This window comes from Eublepharis macularius, chromosome 10 (assembly GCF_028583425.1).
Source record: "Eublepharis macularius isolate TG4126 chromosome 10, MPM_Emac_v1.0, whole genome shotgun sequence".
NCBI classification, from domain to species: domain Eukaryota; kingdom Metazoa; phylum Chordata; class Lepidosauria; order Squamata; family Eublepharidae; genus Eublepharis; species Eublepharis macularius.
The window spans coordinates 26,709,790-26,726,627 of record NC_072799.1 but is presented as its reverse complement, the minus strand read 5'-3'; the positions used below and the strand labels follow the sequence as shown (position 1 = coordinate 26,726,627).

Below are 16,838 nucleotides of genomic sequence, written 5' to 3'. Positions count from 1 at the left end.
ACATGCGCATGCTCTGGTGACTGTTTCTTTTCCCGTGCAAACTGGTGCTCACTACAGTTGGTTTACCGGTATACCGACCTTTCTGCACTGTGCAAAAAAAAGAAAAGGCGGGGAGAAAATGGATTTCCACCACTATCACGTGGTTTGGAAGGAAGGCGCAATTGTGGCGCAGTGATGGCGGGGAACACGCGGAATGGGAAAGCGTGTGAGTATCTGCATGAACAGCGCACTGCTTGCAAAAAAGGCGCGGAAACAAAAAGGAAGTGTGGATTCGGCCAATTGTGCGAATGGTGATTTTTTTTCCTGCATTTTTTCCCATCAGCCAACAGATGGCAACAGGCAGCAGAGGTTGCTGGAGGGAGGTTTCCTACTATGGGGTGGGGGGGCTGGCAACTCTACCACCAGAAGCAGGAAAATGGCATGCCGGCTGATCATTCACACTTATCTTTTAAGGAAAGTCCTTCACTCGGCATTTTTTAAGTTGAATAAACACCAGAGAGAGATTCAACATGTTTTTTCCCTCCCTTTACTGGAGAGAAAGTATAGTAGGCATTTATTAGCTTTCAGGTTTAATTCTCCTTCCCTTGATTTGACATGGCAATCACCTGAACTTCGTTGCCTCTTCCAAATTTGCATCTATTCCATCAAGGATGTGGTTTCTTAATGTTAAAAATCCTACTTAATTTCCTGAGCACTATCTGAAGCACACTGCATACTGCACTGCCCACAGAAACTACTTGGTCAACCAACAGAGACACTTCAGAGTTATAAAACTCCTGCACACGATGAAGTGATAGCAGAGGAGTGGCTTAAGTTTTTAGGGTGGAACTTAAGAAAAGGCAAGTAAAGGTTAATCAAAGATCATCGTTGCAACAGAAGCTTTCAAGAGGAACCTTTAGGCATCCAGAGGTAAAGGAAGACCTACTAAAAGCCTGCCGAAGCTACTTGGAGACAGTAAAACTGTCATTATGAGCACTGCGGGGAAAGTAAGTAAACATTTTCTTTGATCACTTGCTTACTGAACCCAGAGATGCACGACACCTTGAGAAAGAAAGACCTGACTGCACTTCCCAGGTGCAAATAACCCAGGTAAGGGTTTGTGCTGGCCAAGCAAGAATTTTCTCTCTCCTTTCTCTTTCAACCTTGATCTGGTTGCAGCTGGCTATAGCTGCTTTAGTTACAGCTAAAAGGAGAAGTCACCCATGGGCCTTATGTCATTGGCTCTTGAAGGAACCAATCAGGCCCAGAATTAACTTTGACTTTAAGGGCTTTGACAGAAATGTGGCAAAAAAAAAAATTAAGGGAATCAGTATAAATGTATTATTTAGATTGTAAGGATGAGGCCCATTTTCTGAAGCACATTGAATGACAGGATTAGGATTGCTAGAGTTTGGGGAAATGAAGGAACTGAGTGACAATGTGATTTCACTCTAGGAATTTTCTCCAAGACTCTGTGGTATAGCACACTCTGGTCTACCACATAGTCTGCTTTCTGGAGCTGCCGTTTCATCTAAGAGAACTGGTCACTATAGTCAGGAGATGAACTGTAATTCCAGGAGCACTCCAGGCCCCGCTTGGAGGTTGTTAATCCTACACAGGAATGTTGTGAGGATAAAATGGGAGGGGGACACCATCTGAGCTCCCTGGAGGAAAGGCAGGATAAAAATGTAATACAACATAAATAAAATGGCCATCCAGATTTCAGAACGCCAGGTACAAAGTAGGATATCTCAGGAGGAATAATAGGCTTCTAGCACCGATAATTTCTTCACAAAACATCGTGCCATGGCATAATACTGTTTTTGCCATAGGTCACAGGTGAGCTTATTGCAAAATTCCTGTCTTCTCCTTTGCACACCTTTGGCAAATATTTTCCTTTTTCTGCTTTCATAACATTTCACAGTCACCATTGATCATTCTTGGCAGAATTCCGACACTCTTCTTCTGAGAAATTCATTGTTGTACAAATACCCTTTCCCCACGAATAAAGGAAGAAACAAGCTGCAGCTGGTCTGAAAGCTTTTACAGCACCGCATTTAATTTAGGATAACAATTTGTTTTAAAGCCAGTTAGTTCATAGTAATACCACCTGACATGGTAAAAAGTCTACAAGTTTTACTGGGAACAGGACTTTTGCACGGTCATTTATTTTGTGGATAAATGTACTTATTGTAGACTTGCTTATGCAACGAAGTATTTTATGAAACCAGTAGACAATTTGACATTTTACTGGTAGTCAATCAAATGCCTCTCTAGCACCAAATGGAATATACATTTTTGGTTCAAAGGCTAAGAACAGAGGAAAATGTTGGTATTAACATAACCGGCAATTATTTTAAGTGTTGCATTACCTAGTGATGGAGGGCAAGAAATCCCATAAACACAGATAAGAACCATTTCTTTCCATAGTATCCAGGCTGCAAGTCAACGCCTGCTTCTCAAGCCTTGCCTTCTATGCTCCATCTTAACACTGTGTGTATGTGTGTATGTGGCTGTGGCTTGGCTGTGTGTGTGTGGCTGTATGTAGTGTTGTCAAGTTGCAGGCAACATGGCAACCTCTGCTGGGGTTTTCAAAGCAACAGACTAACAGATAGTTTGCAATTGCCTGCCTGTGTGTAGCAACCCTGAACTTCCTTACTGGTTTCCCATCCAAGTACTAACCAGGGACAACTCTGCTTTGCTTCCAAGATCTGATGAAAACAGGCTAGCCTGGACCACCCGAGCCAGGGCAATTTATTTAAAGTTGATGTAAAAATAACATTGAAAAATGTATTCATCATAAAAAGTTCTGCTAGAGGAAAGACAATCTGGTGTGAAAAATAAAAACGTGTATGTTTGTTACTTACGAGGGAGAAATAAAAGCAAAATGGGGATATTCAAATCAAAACAAGACAGCTTTTGACGTTATTTATTAAAACTTTTATACCGCACCTTTCCTTTATGGCTCAAGGCCCCTTACAATTCTAAATTAAACTCATCCATAATAAAATTAAACCCCGTTAACGTAACCCCTTTCCCAAGAAAATGGCTGCACTTCGAACCCCATTGAAATCCTTGTAAATAAAACATTCTTATATCAGTTCCTAAGATCTTTTAAGGATGGTGTCCTCCTCCACTAGGTGGAAGCCACTACTGGGAAAGGCAATGGCAGGAGCCAGGGGGCTACTTTAAGTTCTGTAGTCGATGCACTGGTACATATGGGGGGAGAGAGCCCTTTAGATATGTGGGTTTAAAGGCCATATCCAGCGTTCTGAATTACGTCCAGAAACAAATTAGCAGCTAATTTAGCTGTTTTAAAACAGGCATGATGTGTTCCCATTGACTAGTCCCTGATAAAAATCAGGCTGCTGCATCCTGAACCAGTTACAGTTTCTGGTTTGTTTTCAAGAGCAGCCCCATTCCTGTAGTCTAATCATGAGGTTGCAAAAGCATGCATTAGCATAGGCAGGTCGGCTGAGTCCAAGGAAAGTGAGAGTTGGCAAACTAGAGGTAGCTGATTGAAAGCAGTCTTGGCCACTATGCCCATCTCCTTTTTGAACAGGAAGGCTCAGTCCATGAGCACTCCTGAACTCTTATGCTGCTTTGCAAATGCCAATTCCACTCCATTTAAAATTATTGATCTAATCAGTCCAGAGCTTTCAGTCTCATCCCTAGCTTGCCTGGCGTTCTTGCATTTTATCCTCACAAAGAATCTGTGGGATAGGTTGAAAGACAGTGATGAGTCAAGGCTTATCAGAAAACTTCAAAGCTGAATTACAGGTATGTGGAGTCCAAATCCAACACTGATTGCATCTACAATGAATAGGGAATCTGACCCTGTTTCAACAGCTGGTCTGGTTACATACAGAAAAACTGTTAGGTCTTTCGTTATCTTCACAGGTCATCAAATGCAAAGCAGCCGTTTGCCTGGAGGTTAAGAAACCATTTAGCATTGTTGAAATAGAAGTGGCACCACCAAAGGCGCATGAAGTTCGCATTAAGGTAAGAAAGACACACCAAAGATTCACCAAATCTCTGCTAACAAAACTACTAAGCAGGCGCTCTGATGTAGTACATTGAACTAGCCAACCTGAAATGGCTTCTCCATAAGCATGAGGAAGCAAATTTCCATTCTGCTGGCATTTGTAGTCTGGATTCTTCAACTGAAACAAATGGAGGGTGTACAGGAGTTCTCTGTGCACATACAGAAAAATTACTGGGATTCCTCAAATGAATGTAAGGACATGGACCATTTGCAGGCCAATGAAGAATAAGGGGCAGTGACATCACTGGATGTGATAATTAATGGTTCAACTTTATATAATTTTTACATCAAATATATACACACACTCCATACTTAATTGCAGATTTAAACTATAGAAACAGGGATGGGGGTAAGATAAATTCTCCAGCATCTCTCACTAACCAAGTTTTAACAAACAAAAATGGGTACTAGTTCCATGAAGTGGGGAATTATTTGATCCTATTTATAGACGAAAGAACTGGAACTTTTCTGATTATACTCCCTTTAGACAAACACAGTGTAAGGAATTGCCCTCATCTGCTAGAATTCCATTTAAAGTAAATGGATTCTTTTCTGGTATATAACTATTTGCTTTTTCATGTCATGTATCATATGTCCCTACTCCCAACTGACCCTATTTACCTCCACTTCCGGTTCCAACTCAGAATATAGAATCAAACAAAATGAATAACAAAAGAAAGTCACTTACCAGGGCCGTTTCCACACGGCTTACCTTATTCTGCAAAATAGCGAAATCTCGCATGAAATCTCACGAGACGATGCTGTTATTGCGCGAGAAGATGCAATAACAGCGTCTTCTCACGAGATTTCGGGTGAGATTTCGCTATTTTGCAGAATAAGGTAAGCCGTGTGGAAACGGCCCAGGTGTAGGGATCCTCTCTATGCTTGATTATCACTATTTTTTTGTTTTTGAGAATGTTTTTTAAAATGTTAGCTAGACTTGACACATTTTTCAGTGATCCTTCCCAGGGTCTCTAGAACCTGAATCTCTGAGTATATAGGACTGATGATGAATCTTGGCTTCAGTGCGTGTGCATGTCAATGCATGCCTATGGCCATGGTGGTGCAGTGTAATGCACATCCTTCTATTCCACATACTGGTGAGGCTCATTTTGTATTGCTGATAACAGAGTCATGGGCTGTTGCATTTTTATATCTTTAATCTAAAGAATAAATACCCTGTTGGTTTTAAAATAGCGCAGGACAATGTAAGGAATAGGTAAAAACTTCAGCAACATGCAACAAGTGGGTGGGTGAAGCTTGAGCAATAATCCATGATATGAAAATAAAGGGGTTATTAGCACATTCCTATTTTCATCTGTGAGATGTTGAAGGACTGACATATGTCTTTAGAGTTATGCACCCATTTATAGGATGTTTAGTACCCAGGGGTTCATAAAATTCACCACTCAATAGTTTTTGTGAGTCTTCTGGTTCAGAGCTAAATTTGTTGGCACTAAAAGAACATTAAGAAGCATTCAATGTTACGTATTTGGGGTTTTGTTTAAAATCCAATCACATTCTGAAAGCTCAAAGCAGGTTGCAATAATTTTAGGCCCAGAATCTGAAAGATAAAGCTCTGTCCACATGAAATTGCCTTATACTAAGTGAGACCATTGGTCCATCTAGATCAGTACTACCTTTTCCCTCTGGGAGCTCATGTCTAAATCATTTCCGTTGTTAATACTTAAGATCCTTTCAACCAGAGATGCTAAGGATTGATTTTGGGGACCTTCTGCATGCAAACCATGTGTTCTAACATCAAATCCCCTAAAATAACATACGCATCAGATTCCAGAAGATGACTGTTACATTTAATCACACAACTATGGTATATGCTTATTAGCTCAAGAGCATGAAAACAAGCTAACATCCAACTCAGGCATGCTTCAGGCCATTGGGCTTAGGCTCAAACCAGAAATGATATGAGGCATGACTGAATTTTGTTCATGCTGAATCTCTATACAGTAGGGATTGGGAACAGTTTAGAACCCAGTATAGATGGGCAGAAGAAAGATGCTGGCTTGGATCCAGCAAGCTTTTTTGCTCAATTTCACCCAATTCTGTTCCTCATTACAAAAACCATCTTACATGGCCTTTCTCCATGCAGGTCCCATGATCCCCAGCATATCCTTTCTGGTGGTCAAGGAGACCCCATCCTCCCTCTTTCACCACTGGAAAAGCTGCTTGGATCGAACCCAATGTTTCTTACCTGCACTTACTTTCTTAACCCAAACTGTTTGTTGAAGCTGTTTTGTCCTGATCAGTTATGGTCATGAAACCACACCAGAAGGGCAGGGAGTGTAGGCAGTGGAATAGTTTTGCTCTTCCTCCTAGCTGCCCATACTAGTATAAAACCAACACAAGTTTGCAGTGAAAATTTAACCTTACTTGAGCAAATTTCGGTATTCTAACAAACAGCAGAACCTCATGCAGTGGACTTTCTTTACCTTCATTCCAGATTTTGGCTACAGGAATCTGTCGCTCAGATGATCACGCCGTCAGTGGCTCACTCTACGTGCCCTTTCCCGTTGTTCTCGGCCATGAAGCAGCTGGGGTTGTGGAGAGTGTTGGGGAAGGGGTAACCAAAGTTAAACCAGGTATAGCGCAAGGAAATGTAGGGTGAAAACAGACAACAGTATGACTACATCTTCCCAGTAACTAAGCTCAACCAGGGCCATGCAGAATTAGTTAACCTTCCCCCCACCATGGTTTTGCCAACTGAAACACTCCCTGATATTGAAATGTCCTTTATTTAAAAAATGGGAATGAAAGGGCTAACAATAGTGAGGAGGGGCTGGTTTTCATTATAGAAACCTCATGGGATGGAAAGATCTCATCTCTATTGTGTCTCGTTTTATTATGTGTTTTTAAATCAAATAATAAATAGTTCTATCTTTGGACATGCAACAATAATGAGAATAGGGCTGTCAACTCAGGCAGAAAAAGGACGGGGGGGGGGTCCAACTTTTTTAAACTTATGGACCATTGCCAGAATTCTTAATGTAAAAGTTAGGATTTGGAGATAGCGGCTAGAAATGTTTTCAATAAAACAAGACATCATTGAGCAAAAGTCAGCATCATCGTTTGCACTGTGCACACATACAAGCACAATGAGTACCCAGGTTGCTAAGCTCAGAGCACAATTTCAACATCTGTTGCATAAGAAGCTACGAAGTCAGCTTCCATATCCACCTCTCCCGCCACTGCTTCTGTTCACCAGAGGCAGTAGGCAGGAACAGGTGGCGGCGGAGCAGTATGACAGCAGCAGTTGAGGGGAGCATATCCATACTCACCTCCCCCCAGCTCCTTCATCCCATGGTTCTCCCAGGCCCGTGCCCAAGTTCCTGAACACCTAAATACGTTACAGTGTTTACAAGTCCACCCTGGAACCTGTCAAACCAGATAGGCATTGGGAGTTCCACACTAAAACCCAATTCTCAGATGGAGGGGGTCCACCTTGGACTGAGACCACAATGTACAGAGGGAGAAGCCATTTTCCTGACTTGAAACATCCCTGGGAAATTACTACTTGCCTCATTGTGAAAACATGTATGTGGCCCACCTATACACAGAAGCTTCCCCAGGGGGGCAGAAGTGGATCCCTTGAAGTATTTCAGGTTGAGGAAAAAGGCTGAAGAAGACCCTTCGACCTGCACACAGCCGTCCTGATCTGAATTCCCCCCCCCCCCCCGCCACATGCCTGAAAATTAATTTTCAACCCGGAATTCTCTGTGCACATCTGGTCCAACAAAAGCCTGGGATGGACCTGCCTAATGAATAATGTGAACAGTATAATGTTAGTTAGACCCTGAGACTGAAAGGGGGAGCAGGGTCAGCACACCCATCACGGATTGCCTTTACACACATTCTGTCCACCATGGACATATTCAGTGAACACAGCTATTATCAACCAACCACAGGGCTGTCTTCACCTAGTTGTGCTCCTAAATTAAGACATCATTGTGTTTCACTTGTACCCATTTTCATGCTTGTATGAAACATCTGATGATGTTCTTCTTGTCATTTTCAGGAGACAAGGTCATCCCACTCTTTGTCCCGCAGTGTGACGAATGCAGTGCTTGCTTACACCCCAAAGCCAACCTATGTACCAATAACGAGTGAGTGTCTGTAGTATGTATGTATGTGAGTGACGTCAAGTCGCAACCAACTTAGGGCAACCCCCGTCGAGTGAGCAGCAGAGATGGTTTGCCTACCTTTGCCAGCAACCCCATTCTTCCTTGGTGGTGTCCTATCCAAGTTCTGACTGGGCCTGCATAGCTTCTGAGATCCAACAAAATCTCACATTCCCACCCAGTCTCTGTAGTAACAGTAATCAAAGGGCTGGTCTTCTAGTCCTTCCTGTGAATGTCCTCAGTCAAAAAAGCAACAAACTGATCCCTCCACTTCCTCTTCTATATCTTTAAGCCTTGCAAATACTAGTGGACTGATGTCTGATGGTACCTCTCGGTTTACTTACAACGGGAAGCCACTGCACCACTTTGCCAGCACCAGCACCTTTACAGAGTACACTGTGGTGCATGAGAATTCAGCGGCCAAAATCGATGATGCAGCTCCTCCAGAAAAAGTATGTCTCATTGGCTGTGGATTTTCTACTGGCTACGGAGCTGCTCTCAAAACTGCCCAGGTAAAGATCCAAATGTAGGAGGCCGATCTGCAGCATGAGAATTTTTTGACTTGTCAGGAGGGCACATGGGCTGTGGAACACAAAAAGGCTACATCTCTTCCTGTGATTTTAATCTAACTAGGATAGACTCCATTTAGCCTGTGGTCTATTTGCCATTTTAGATCTATAACTACTGCATCAGCTATTGGCAAACAAGCTTGAATTCACACTCTGAAATCGTTACAGTTAGCTACCATTCAGAACCAGTCATGTAGTTACTGTAAATGAAGTAACAAAAATTAATGAACATGGCCTAACATTAGGCTTGAAAAGCCTTCCAAAAAGTTACCAGGTATTCTTTTTGTGTAACTAAGTGAACTTCCTCACTCACAGGCAGGGCAAGTCCAACAGAACCTATTTTCATTTTCTAGCCTTGACCTTGTAGAGCTGGGGAGGCAGGCAGGTACCTAGAAGCAACATTGGGGAGCCTCAGTGGTTGGAGAAAGCTCTCTCTTCAAGTGTCTGTCTCTTCATAAACAGGTCTGGCCTGGACAAATCCAAATGGAATAGGACTCAAAGTATTCTCATATAGTCAGTTTGGTGTAGTGGTTAAGAGCGCAGGACTCAAATCTGGAGAGCTGGGTTTGATTCCCCACTCCTCTACTTGAAGCCAGCAGGGTGACCCTGGGTCAGTCACAGCTTCCTAGAGCTCTCTCAGCCCCACCCATCAGTGGGCCAAGCTACAAGTGACGAATGACACTTGAACGGCAAGTGTATTTCTCCCTGTTCACTTGCCCTCCACTCAATCCACTTGCCATTCAAGTGTCATTCGTCACTTGTAGCTTGGCCCTCAGAGGGTGTTTTGTTGTGGGGATAATAATGACATACTTTGTAAATCCAGAGGAGTTAGCCGTGTTAGTCTGTAGTAGCAAAATCGAAAACAGTCCAGTAGCACCTTTAAGACTAACCAACTTTAAGACTAACCAACTTTCAAGAATCACAGTTCTCGAAATCACAGTTCTTGCATCTGATGAAGAGAACTGTGATTCTCGAAAGCTTATGCTACAGTAAAGTTGGTTAGTCTTAAAGGTACTACTGGATACTTTGTAAACTGCTCTGAGTGGGCATTAAGTTGTCCTGAAGGCCGGTATATAAATCGAATGTTGTTGTTGTTGTTATTAGTCTTGTCCAGAGATCACTTCATCTTTGGCTAAGAGCTGAAGCCCCAACTTCAGGAGAGTCATTTTCCTGCTAGCCTTGCCCATAATAAACTTCATCCAGACAGTTCAACTGGATAGAACGATCAGCATCGCAGTGAAGTTGTTGTACGTCACTGATATTCTCAAATCATGCTTTATTGTCTTTATGGTGATACAGGTGGAGCCTGGATCAACCTGTGCTGTTTTTGGTTTGGGGGGAGTCGGTCTCTCAACAGTCATGGGCTGTAAAGCGGCTGGAGCTTCTCGAATAATCGGGGTCGACATCAACAAGGATAAGTTTGCCAAAGCCAAAGAGCTGGGCGTCACTGACTGCATCAACCCCCAGGATTTCGATAAGCCCATTCAGGATGTACTTGTTGAAATGACCAAAGGTGGTGTTGACTATTCCTTTGAAGTGATTGGGCGTACTGAAACCATGGTAAGTGCATTGTAGCAGTGGATGTCGGAAAAAGAAAAGAGTAATTGGCTAGCTGATGACATCATCAGCCCACACCAGTAAACCAATTTCAGCCTTGGCATTAGTACATCAGACCTTGCTGTAGTGAAGGACATTTCTGGTCCAATTCAAATATTTTGGGAATTACAGAAAATCCCCTACTCCTCAGGTTCTGCACCAATAATCTGCTGCAGCCTTTCAGGCTTTTGAGGTATAAAATGAAACAGAATCCTAGAGGAAACAGAATCTAAACAACGTGTAGGTGATGCTGGTCAGAAAAGACAACTTCTAGAGGAGATTGATTTGTCTATGTAGATGAGGTTAGATTGTCCCTGGCTGACCAAGCAAGTTGCTTGGAGGTATTCTTGAACCTTTCCTTGCTTTTTGAAAAAAGTGGGTTCTGATTGTAACTGCCTTTTCCAGCCACATTCTGTAAATAACCTTTTCTATTGGACACAGCTGATTTGGCCATACCAATCCATGCTGCTGTCATCTCTAGGCTTGATAACTTAACTTTAAATAGGACAGTCCTTGGAAGATAACTTGGGAGCTTTAGTTAGGGCACTAGGTGCCTTGGTATTCGTTTGTGGGGGCAAGCTGGTATAACCACATTACATCTGTATTAAAAGAGGTACACTGGCTACCCCTTTGCTTCCAGGTTCAATTCAAGGTGCTGGTTCTTATGTTTAAAGCCTTTCACACCCTGAGACCAACATTCTTGAAGGACTACATCTCCTAGTTTGAACCTTTGTGCATACTCTCAAATCTGCACAGAGTTTTCTTCTGATTGTTTCGGGTGGGTAGCTGTAGATGTTGTACATGAGCAAAGTTTGAGTCCAGTAGCATCTTAAAAGAAAAACCTGTTCGCCTTTAAGGTGGTACTGGACTCCAACCTTGCTCATCTTCTCTAAAATTGTGTCTTTCTGTTAGGAATCGAGCCTTTTATGGAACTACCTATCAGGGGCTGTAGACGAACAACCCTCCCTGATAGCTTTTAGAAGACTGTTAAAGATCATCTTGTTTCAGAGGGCATTTGTGAATGCTGAAGCTGTTTTACTGGATACCACTAAATTTACATGAGTAACCTTTTGGGTATCTTTCTTAGTATGTTTTACTCTGTTTTAAATTGCTTGTTTTAAAAGTTGTTACTATGTAAACTCCCTTAAGCTTTTGAAAAGGCAGGCTATAAATATTTAAATTAAAAATACTAGTGATCTTGAACTTAAAACTCTGCAAGCAGGCCCATGTGCTTTATCCCCTTTGAAACTAGGGCAACTTGCTGACTATCTCTGCAGCACCACCACAACAAATGGCCAGAAGGAGTACTGCAGCTTTCAGCCCAGTAACAGATCAAGTGACTTGTTGTGAGGTTTATAAGGGTCCCATATGGTTTTAGATAATTTTTGGTCTTGCTCTCGAATATGAACATCTCATCATTTAGTGCAGCTGAGCTGCTCTCAAACCATCTGAATACCTGCTTAAATTTCTACAGAACAACTGGCTTGCCTGCGTGCCTGCCTTTAAGGTCATCTCCCCTAACAATTGGGGCCCTTAGTCTTTGTGCATGGATTCTGTATGCTAAATAAAATCCAGATCTCTCAATATTTGATTTATGGGGACTACAGAAATGTGGTGATGTAATAATCAAAACAATAACATTCGATTTATATTCCGCCCTTCAAGACAACTTAACGCCCACTCAGAGCGGTTTACAAAGTATATTATTATTATTCCCATAACAATCACGTGAGGTAGGTGGGGCTGAGAGAGCTCTGAAAGAGCTGTGGCTGACCCAAGATCACGCAGCTGGCTTCAAGTGGAGGAGTAGGGAATCAAACCTGGTTCTCCAGATTAGAGTCCTGCCGCTCTTAACCACTACACCAAACTGACCTTTAAAATGTCTTCCATTTTAAATCAATTCGATCACAGCAGGATTTTTCTTTCTTCACTAACTTAGGCGAGGTAATGGGTTGGATCCCATGGACCCACTCTGTTCACAGTAGCATCTTTCCTTGGCCTAAAGCATCTTCCTATGGAAGAATTGATCCTATGGGATCTAGGTGATATTTGTTTCCTTGCTATCAACATGTCTTGTACAATAAAATTGTAAGAAAAAACATCTGACACTTAAAAGCAAAGCAAATTGTGGTGCCAATGGCAGACTCCCCTCCCCCTCCCATCTTTGCAGGATTAAAGTGCGCGATTTTGACTTCTGCCCTAGATTGCTGCCTTGGCTTCCTGCCAGATGAATTATGGAACCAGCGTGATGGTGGGAGTTGCTCCGTCAGCTTCACAGATCACCTTCCACCCAATGCTTCTCTTCACTGGTCGCACTTGGAAAGGATCTGTGTTTGGAGGTATGCATTATAGTGCGCTCTGCATATTCAGGGAGGAGGTATCAAGGTAGGGGTTTTTTTCCCCTACCACACAATTTTGCCACTGCATAGTAATACCTCTACTCAGGGCTTTTTTTCTGGGAAAAGAGGTGGTGGAACTCAGTGGGTTGCCCTGGAGAAAATGGTCACATGGCTGGTGCCCCTGCCTCCTGATCTCCAGACAGAAGGGAGCTTAGATTGCCCTCCGTGCAACTCTGTCTGGAGATCAGGGGGTGGGGCCACCAGCCATGTGACCATTTTCAAGAGGTTCCGGAACTCTGTTCCACCGAGTTCCAGCTGAAAAAAAGCCCTGCCTCTACTATCTTGTTTCTCCAGAACTTTAAAGCTCTGGAACATTTCAGATGTTTGTTTTGCGTAACAAGAAGTAATCAAGATGTGCACAGTTATTATGTGAATGGGGAAACAAATGTATCTTCTATGTGGATACAGTTTTGGCATGTGCAAACATGTTCCTTCAAAAACCTGGGGTCTGTTCACATGTACTGAAGCTGTACATACATGGAAAATATGCACATTCCTCCTATGCACAGCTGGAACATCAAAACAGAATGTGTGAAAAGGACTGCCTCTACTTCTTTGTAGCAACCAGTAGCCCTGCCACAATATCCTGCCGCATTTTACTGTGGAATACCTTCAGGCTATAAATCTCTGGTAATGCCAAAGACCTTTAACTATTGTGTTAGTTTTTATGGCATTATTTCAATTCTCTGTCCTAACCATGTGCTTTCCTAACATCAGGCTGGAAGAGCAAAGAGGCTGTCCCTAAACTGGTTTCAGATTTCATGGCCAAAAAGTTCACTCTTGATCCATTAATTACTCACACTTTACCTTTTGACAAAATCAATGAAGGCTTTGAACTGCTCAGGAAAGGAATAAGGTAAGACTCACTTTTTCTCCATCAGGCTTACAAATTCTTCCCAAACCTGAAAGTGAAGCTGCATGGTGGACCTATTGGCAGGAGGAAAGCCAGCATGAGGAATGGTTAGCATAGCGGACTAGAATATGTGAGACCTAGGTTCAAATCCCCCCTCTGCTGTGAAGCTTGCTGAGCGACCTCGAGCTAATTACTCACTCTTCTGCTTATGGTTATGATGACAGAAGTACTTTGTGCACCACTCCGAGCTCCTCGGAAGAAAGGCAGGATAAAAAATATACTTGATAGACTGGTAAAGAACTAGACTAGTGTTGTGATTACCTGACAAACTTAAAGCTGGTTGAAAAGTCATTCCCCCTCAATAATGAATCGTAAGTACTGAAGTTCAGGGAAGAGGTGCTCTTGACAATACTAAAAGACAATTAGCACCTTTTCCAAACTACCATTCCCAGGTTTCTCTAAGGGAAGCTAGACCAGCTGTACTTCTCTTGGATTCATATCAGTATATCATGTGGCTAGGTCAAAGAAAGACACACATTCCAGCAGCCCGTTTTTCACCAAGAGGAGCCCCTGTTTTCTGCCTGATAAGTCACCAGGCTAGTTTAATCCCCAAGTATTTTTGCCTTTGGGAGATGCATTTCCAGATGTCGCTAGAACGGTTTAGCATTGCTCAATCCACTCTTTCATCATAGAATAGAATGCATTCCCAGATCATTGGTCAATTTGGCAACAAGCAAAAGATGCTGGCAACATTGCATGCTGGGTAAATGTGCCTATGACCTCTTTCCTGCTCTAGATATTATTAGGAAAAAACATAAAAATATGGCTTTTCTTGCTACCCTGTATTATTGACATCATTTATAGTCCGCCTTTCTCACCGAGACTCAAGGCGGATTACACAGTATGAGGTTAACATGATCAGTATCAAGTACGTACATTTCAATACAATACCACAAGGTAAACATATACAAGTTTAAAGACATAGCATTAGCAAGGATCCAGGACATAATAGAGATACTGAAACAAAACATAATCAATTCTAGGGCTAACATTAGACAGCATGGAGCACTGGTGGTACATAGTACATATTTGAAGCAGCAGATAATATATTAGTCAAAAATGGTGATCAAGTCTATGATCCCCAACTTGTTAGTGAAGCACCTGAGACCCCATCCCTACAATGCAGCCCTCCCATTTGAGTAAAAAGCTTTAACAATGATGTTGTGTTCCTTTAAATTGTAATAACAGCAACAGACATAGGCAGTATTCTGTTATAATCAATAGCCTTTTTCAGACAGCCACATGTATCAGGAACCCAGCAACTGCACATATCAGAAGCACACACTACCCATGATACTCCACATACTGTGTGGTGGCCATTTTGTCCAAAGAGAGGCAACATGTATATTTTACATGCACATACAGACCCTGGAAAAATCCACTGATTGGTTTGTATGTGGTTTGCTGTACATACACACAAAACACATGCATTGCCCGTTCAGACAACATGGTAACCCCATGTATTGGGAAGATTTACGCATAGGAGTCTTCTGAAACAAGCAGATATAACATCTGAAAAGATCTTTTAAATTTAGACCTTGTTTATTTTGGAGACCCTTCAGGTCCGGATCCATTTGGGCTCTTACACCTGTCATTCAGCAAACGTAACTCTCTTGCATATACCAAACTCTGCTTGCAGGGGGGCTGCCAGTGGGGTGAAGGTTTCGGCTATAGGAAGCTCCTATGTATAGCAAGTGGTGAAAAGTATTTTATTATATCAAGGGTGACCGAGGGACCATGACCTTTCTTTATGAAGTAGTGTTCATTATTTCCAAATGCAAAAATATTTCTTCCGGCAATTAGTGGTGCATTAAGAGAAGCTATTCGTTTGTGGTTATAAAAAGGCATGTGCAAAGATGTTTTGCAATATGTGCATGGATGAATTTAAAAAAATCCTTGGCTAGACTGATTCCAGCCACAAGCCCGGAACGTGCTATGAGTATCCTAAGAGCACAAATAGATCAAAAGGTCATAATGTGAAGACATTTATGGCCACAATCCAGCTGCACTTAAGAAATGTTTAATGTGCTATAAGCATTTGTATGATATTTATTGGAAATGTCTTTTTTTTTTTTACTGGACACCTTGTAATATTCTTTGAAAGCACTAAAGAAAGCACTTACAATATTCTTTGAAAGCACTAATTTAAAATTTAGATCCTATTTATTTCAGTGAGAGAAGAATTAATCTGTCTGTTGAAATCAATTGAATATGCTGAACCTTTAGCCAGATCGTTCCTGCTCTTTTCTTTGTTAATGTTTTAAATTTGCCATTCAGTCTTAAAACTTCAGAAATGTTAGCTATTTATGTTTTGACAAACAGAACTAACTTCATTATAGCTAACTTTAAACTTCTTCTGCCATTTCAGTATTCGCACTGTCTTATTATTTTAAAAACCACAAGAGTGAGGAAAAATACGAGAGAGAGAGAGAGACGTTTGGCAGCTGTACTTCCTTGACCAATAAATTACATTCTGCATAGCAGGATATCTGTAGAAATGACTGGATTCCTCTGAATCGCCAGATTTCACAACAATGCTTCTTTATCTCATAGGTCTATTCTGAGACATTTACTTGTTGTATAACAGAAGACTATAGTAAATTCCAAATGTATCTCATGATTAAAAATGTCTGTATTAACCTCAAAATACTGTCCAGTGAAGGAGCATAAAGATAAAATCATTGGATTGAGAATGGAAAAATACAGGGGATAATCACTGTAAGGTTGAAAAGGCTCTGGGGAAATAATTTAGTACCTTTTTACATTATTCATAATAAATAAGATATATGGATTTCTCAGTGTTGCATGATACCTGACTAATAAGCACTGACTAATAAAAAAAGTTTTAACTATGGGATTTTGATTTGTATATTTTGACATGAAATGTTGGCAGTTTGTAATATGGGTTAAAAATAAAGCTTTCACTGTTAAAATCTGACAAGCCTCACATTACAAATATTTTTTATTTATCCATGCAGCTTTGAACATTGTAATAAAAAATACATAAGGAAAAATAATGGATCCTAAAACATATGAAAAGTCCTCCCTACATCTATGATGTCTGCTTCAAATGCATTTCTTGAGCATCTTCGATAACTTTAACCTAGACCTTTTAACCTAATCCAATGCTTACAAACCTTACCAGACCTTGCAATCATATTGGGAGGGATATAATTAACTTCTAAACTTGCTTATGGATTC

General features: G+C 41.5%; 1 protein-coding gene across 1 annotated transcript; it reads left to right on the top strand.

Moving 5' to 3' along the window:
- The first annotated feature begins 610 nt into the window (after positions 1-610).
- LOC129336560 (alcohol dehydrogenase 1-like) lies at positions 611-16,569 on the top strand. The gene is made up of 9 exons (XM_054989721.1): positions 611-986; positions 3,880-3,981; positions 6,486-6,624; positions 8,058-8,145; positions 8,453-8,672; positions 10,029-10,289; positions 12,529-12,664; positions 13,442-13,580; positions 16,006-16,569. The coding sequence occupies exons 1-9, from the start codon at positions 969-971 to the stop codon at positions 16,028-16,030; spliced, it is 1,128 nt and encodes a 375-aa protein (XP_054845696.1). The 5' UTR covers positions 611-968; the 3' UTR covers positions 16,031-16,569.
- Positions 16,570-16,838: the final 269 nt, after the last annotated feature.

What these genes read in the sequence shown, in the direction of transcription:
- LOC129336560 (XM_054989721.1), top strand. An exon ending in CGCATGAAGTTCGCATTAAG is followed by an intron (nt 3,982 to 6,485) that starts GTAAGAAAGACA and finishes CCTTCATTCCAG; the next exon opens with ATTTTGGCTACAGGAATCTG. An exon ending in AACCTATGTACCAATAACGA is followed by an intron (nt 8,146 to 8,452) that starts GTGAGTGTCTGT and finishes TATATCTTTAAG; the next exon opens with CCTTGCAAATACTAGTGGAC.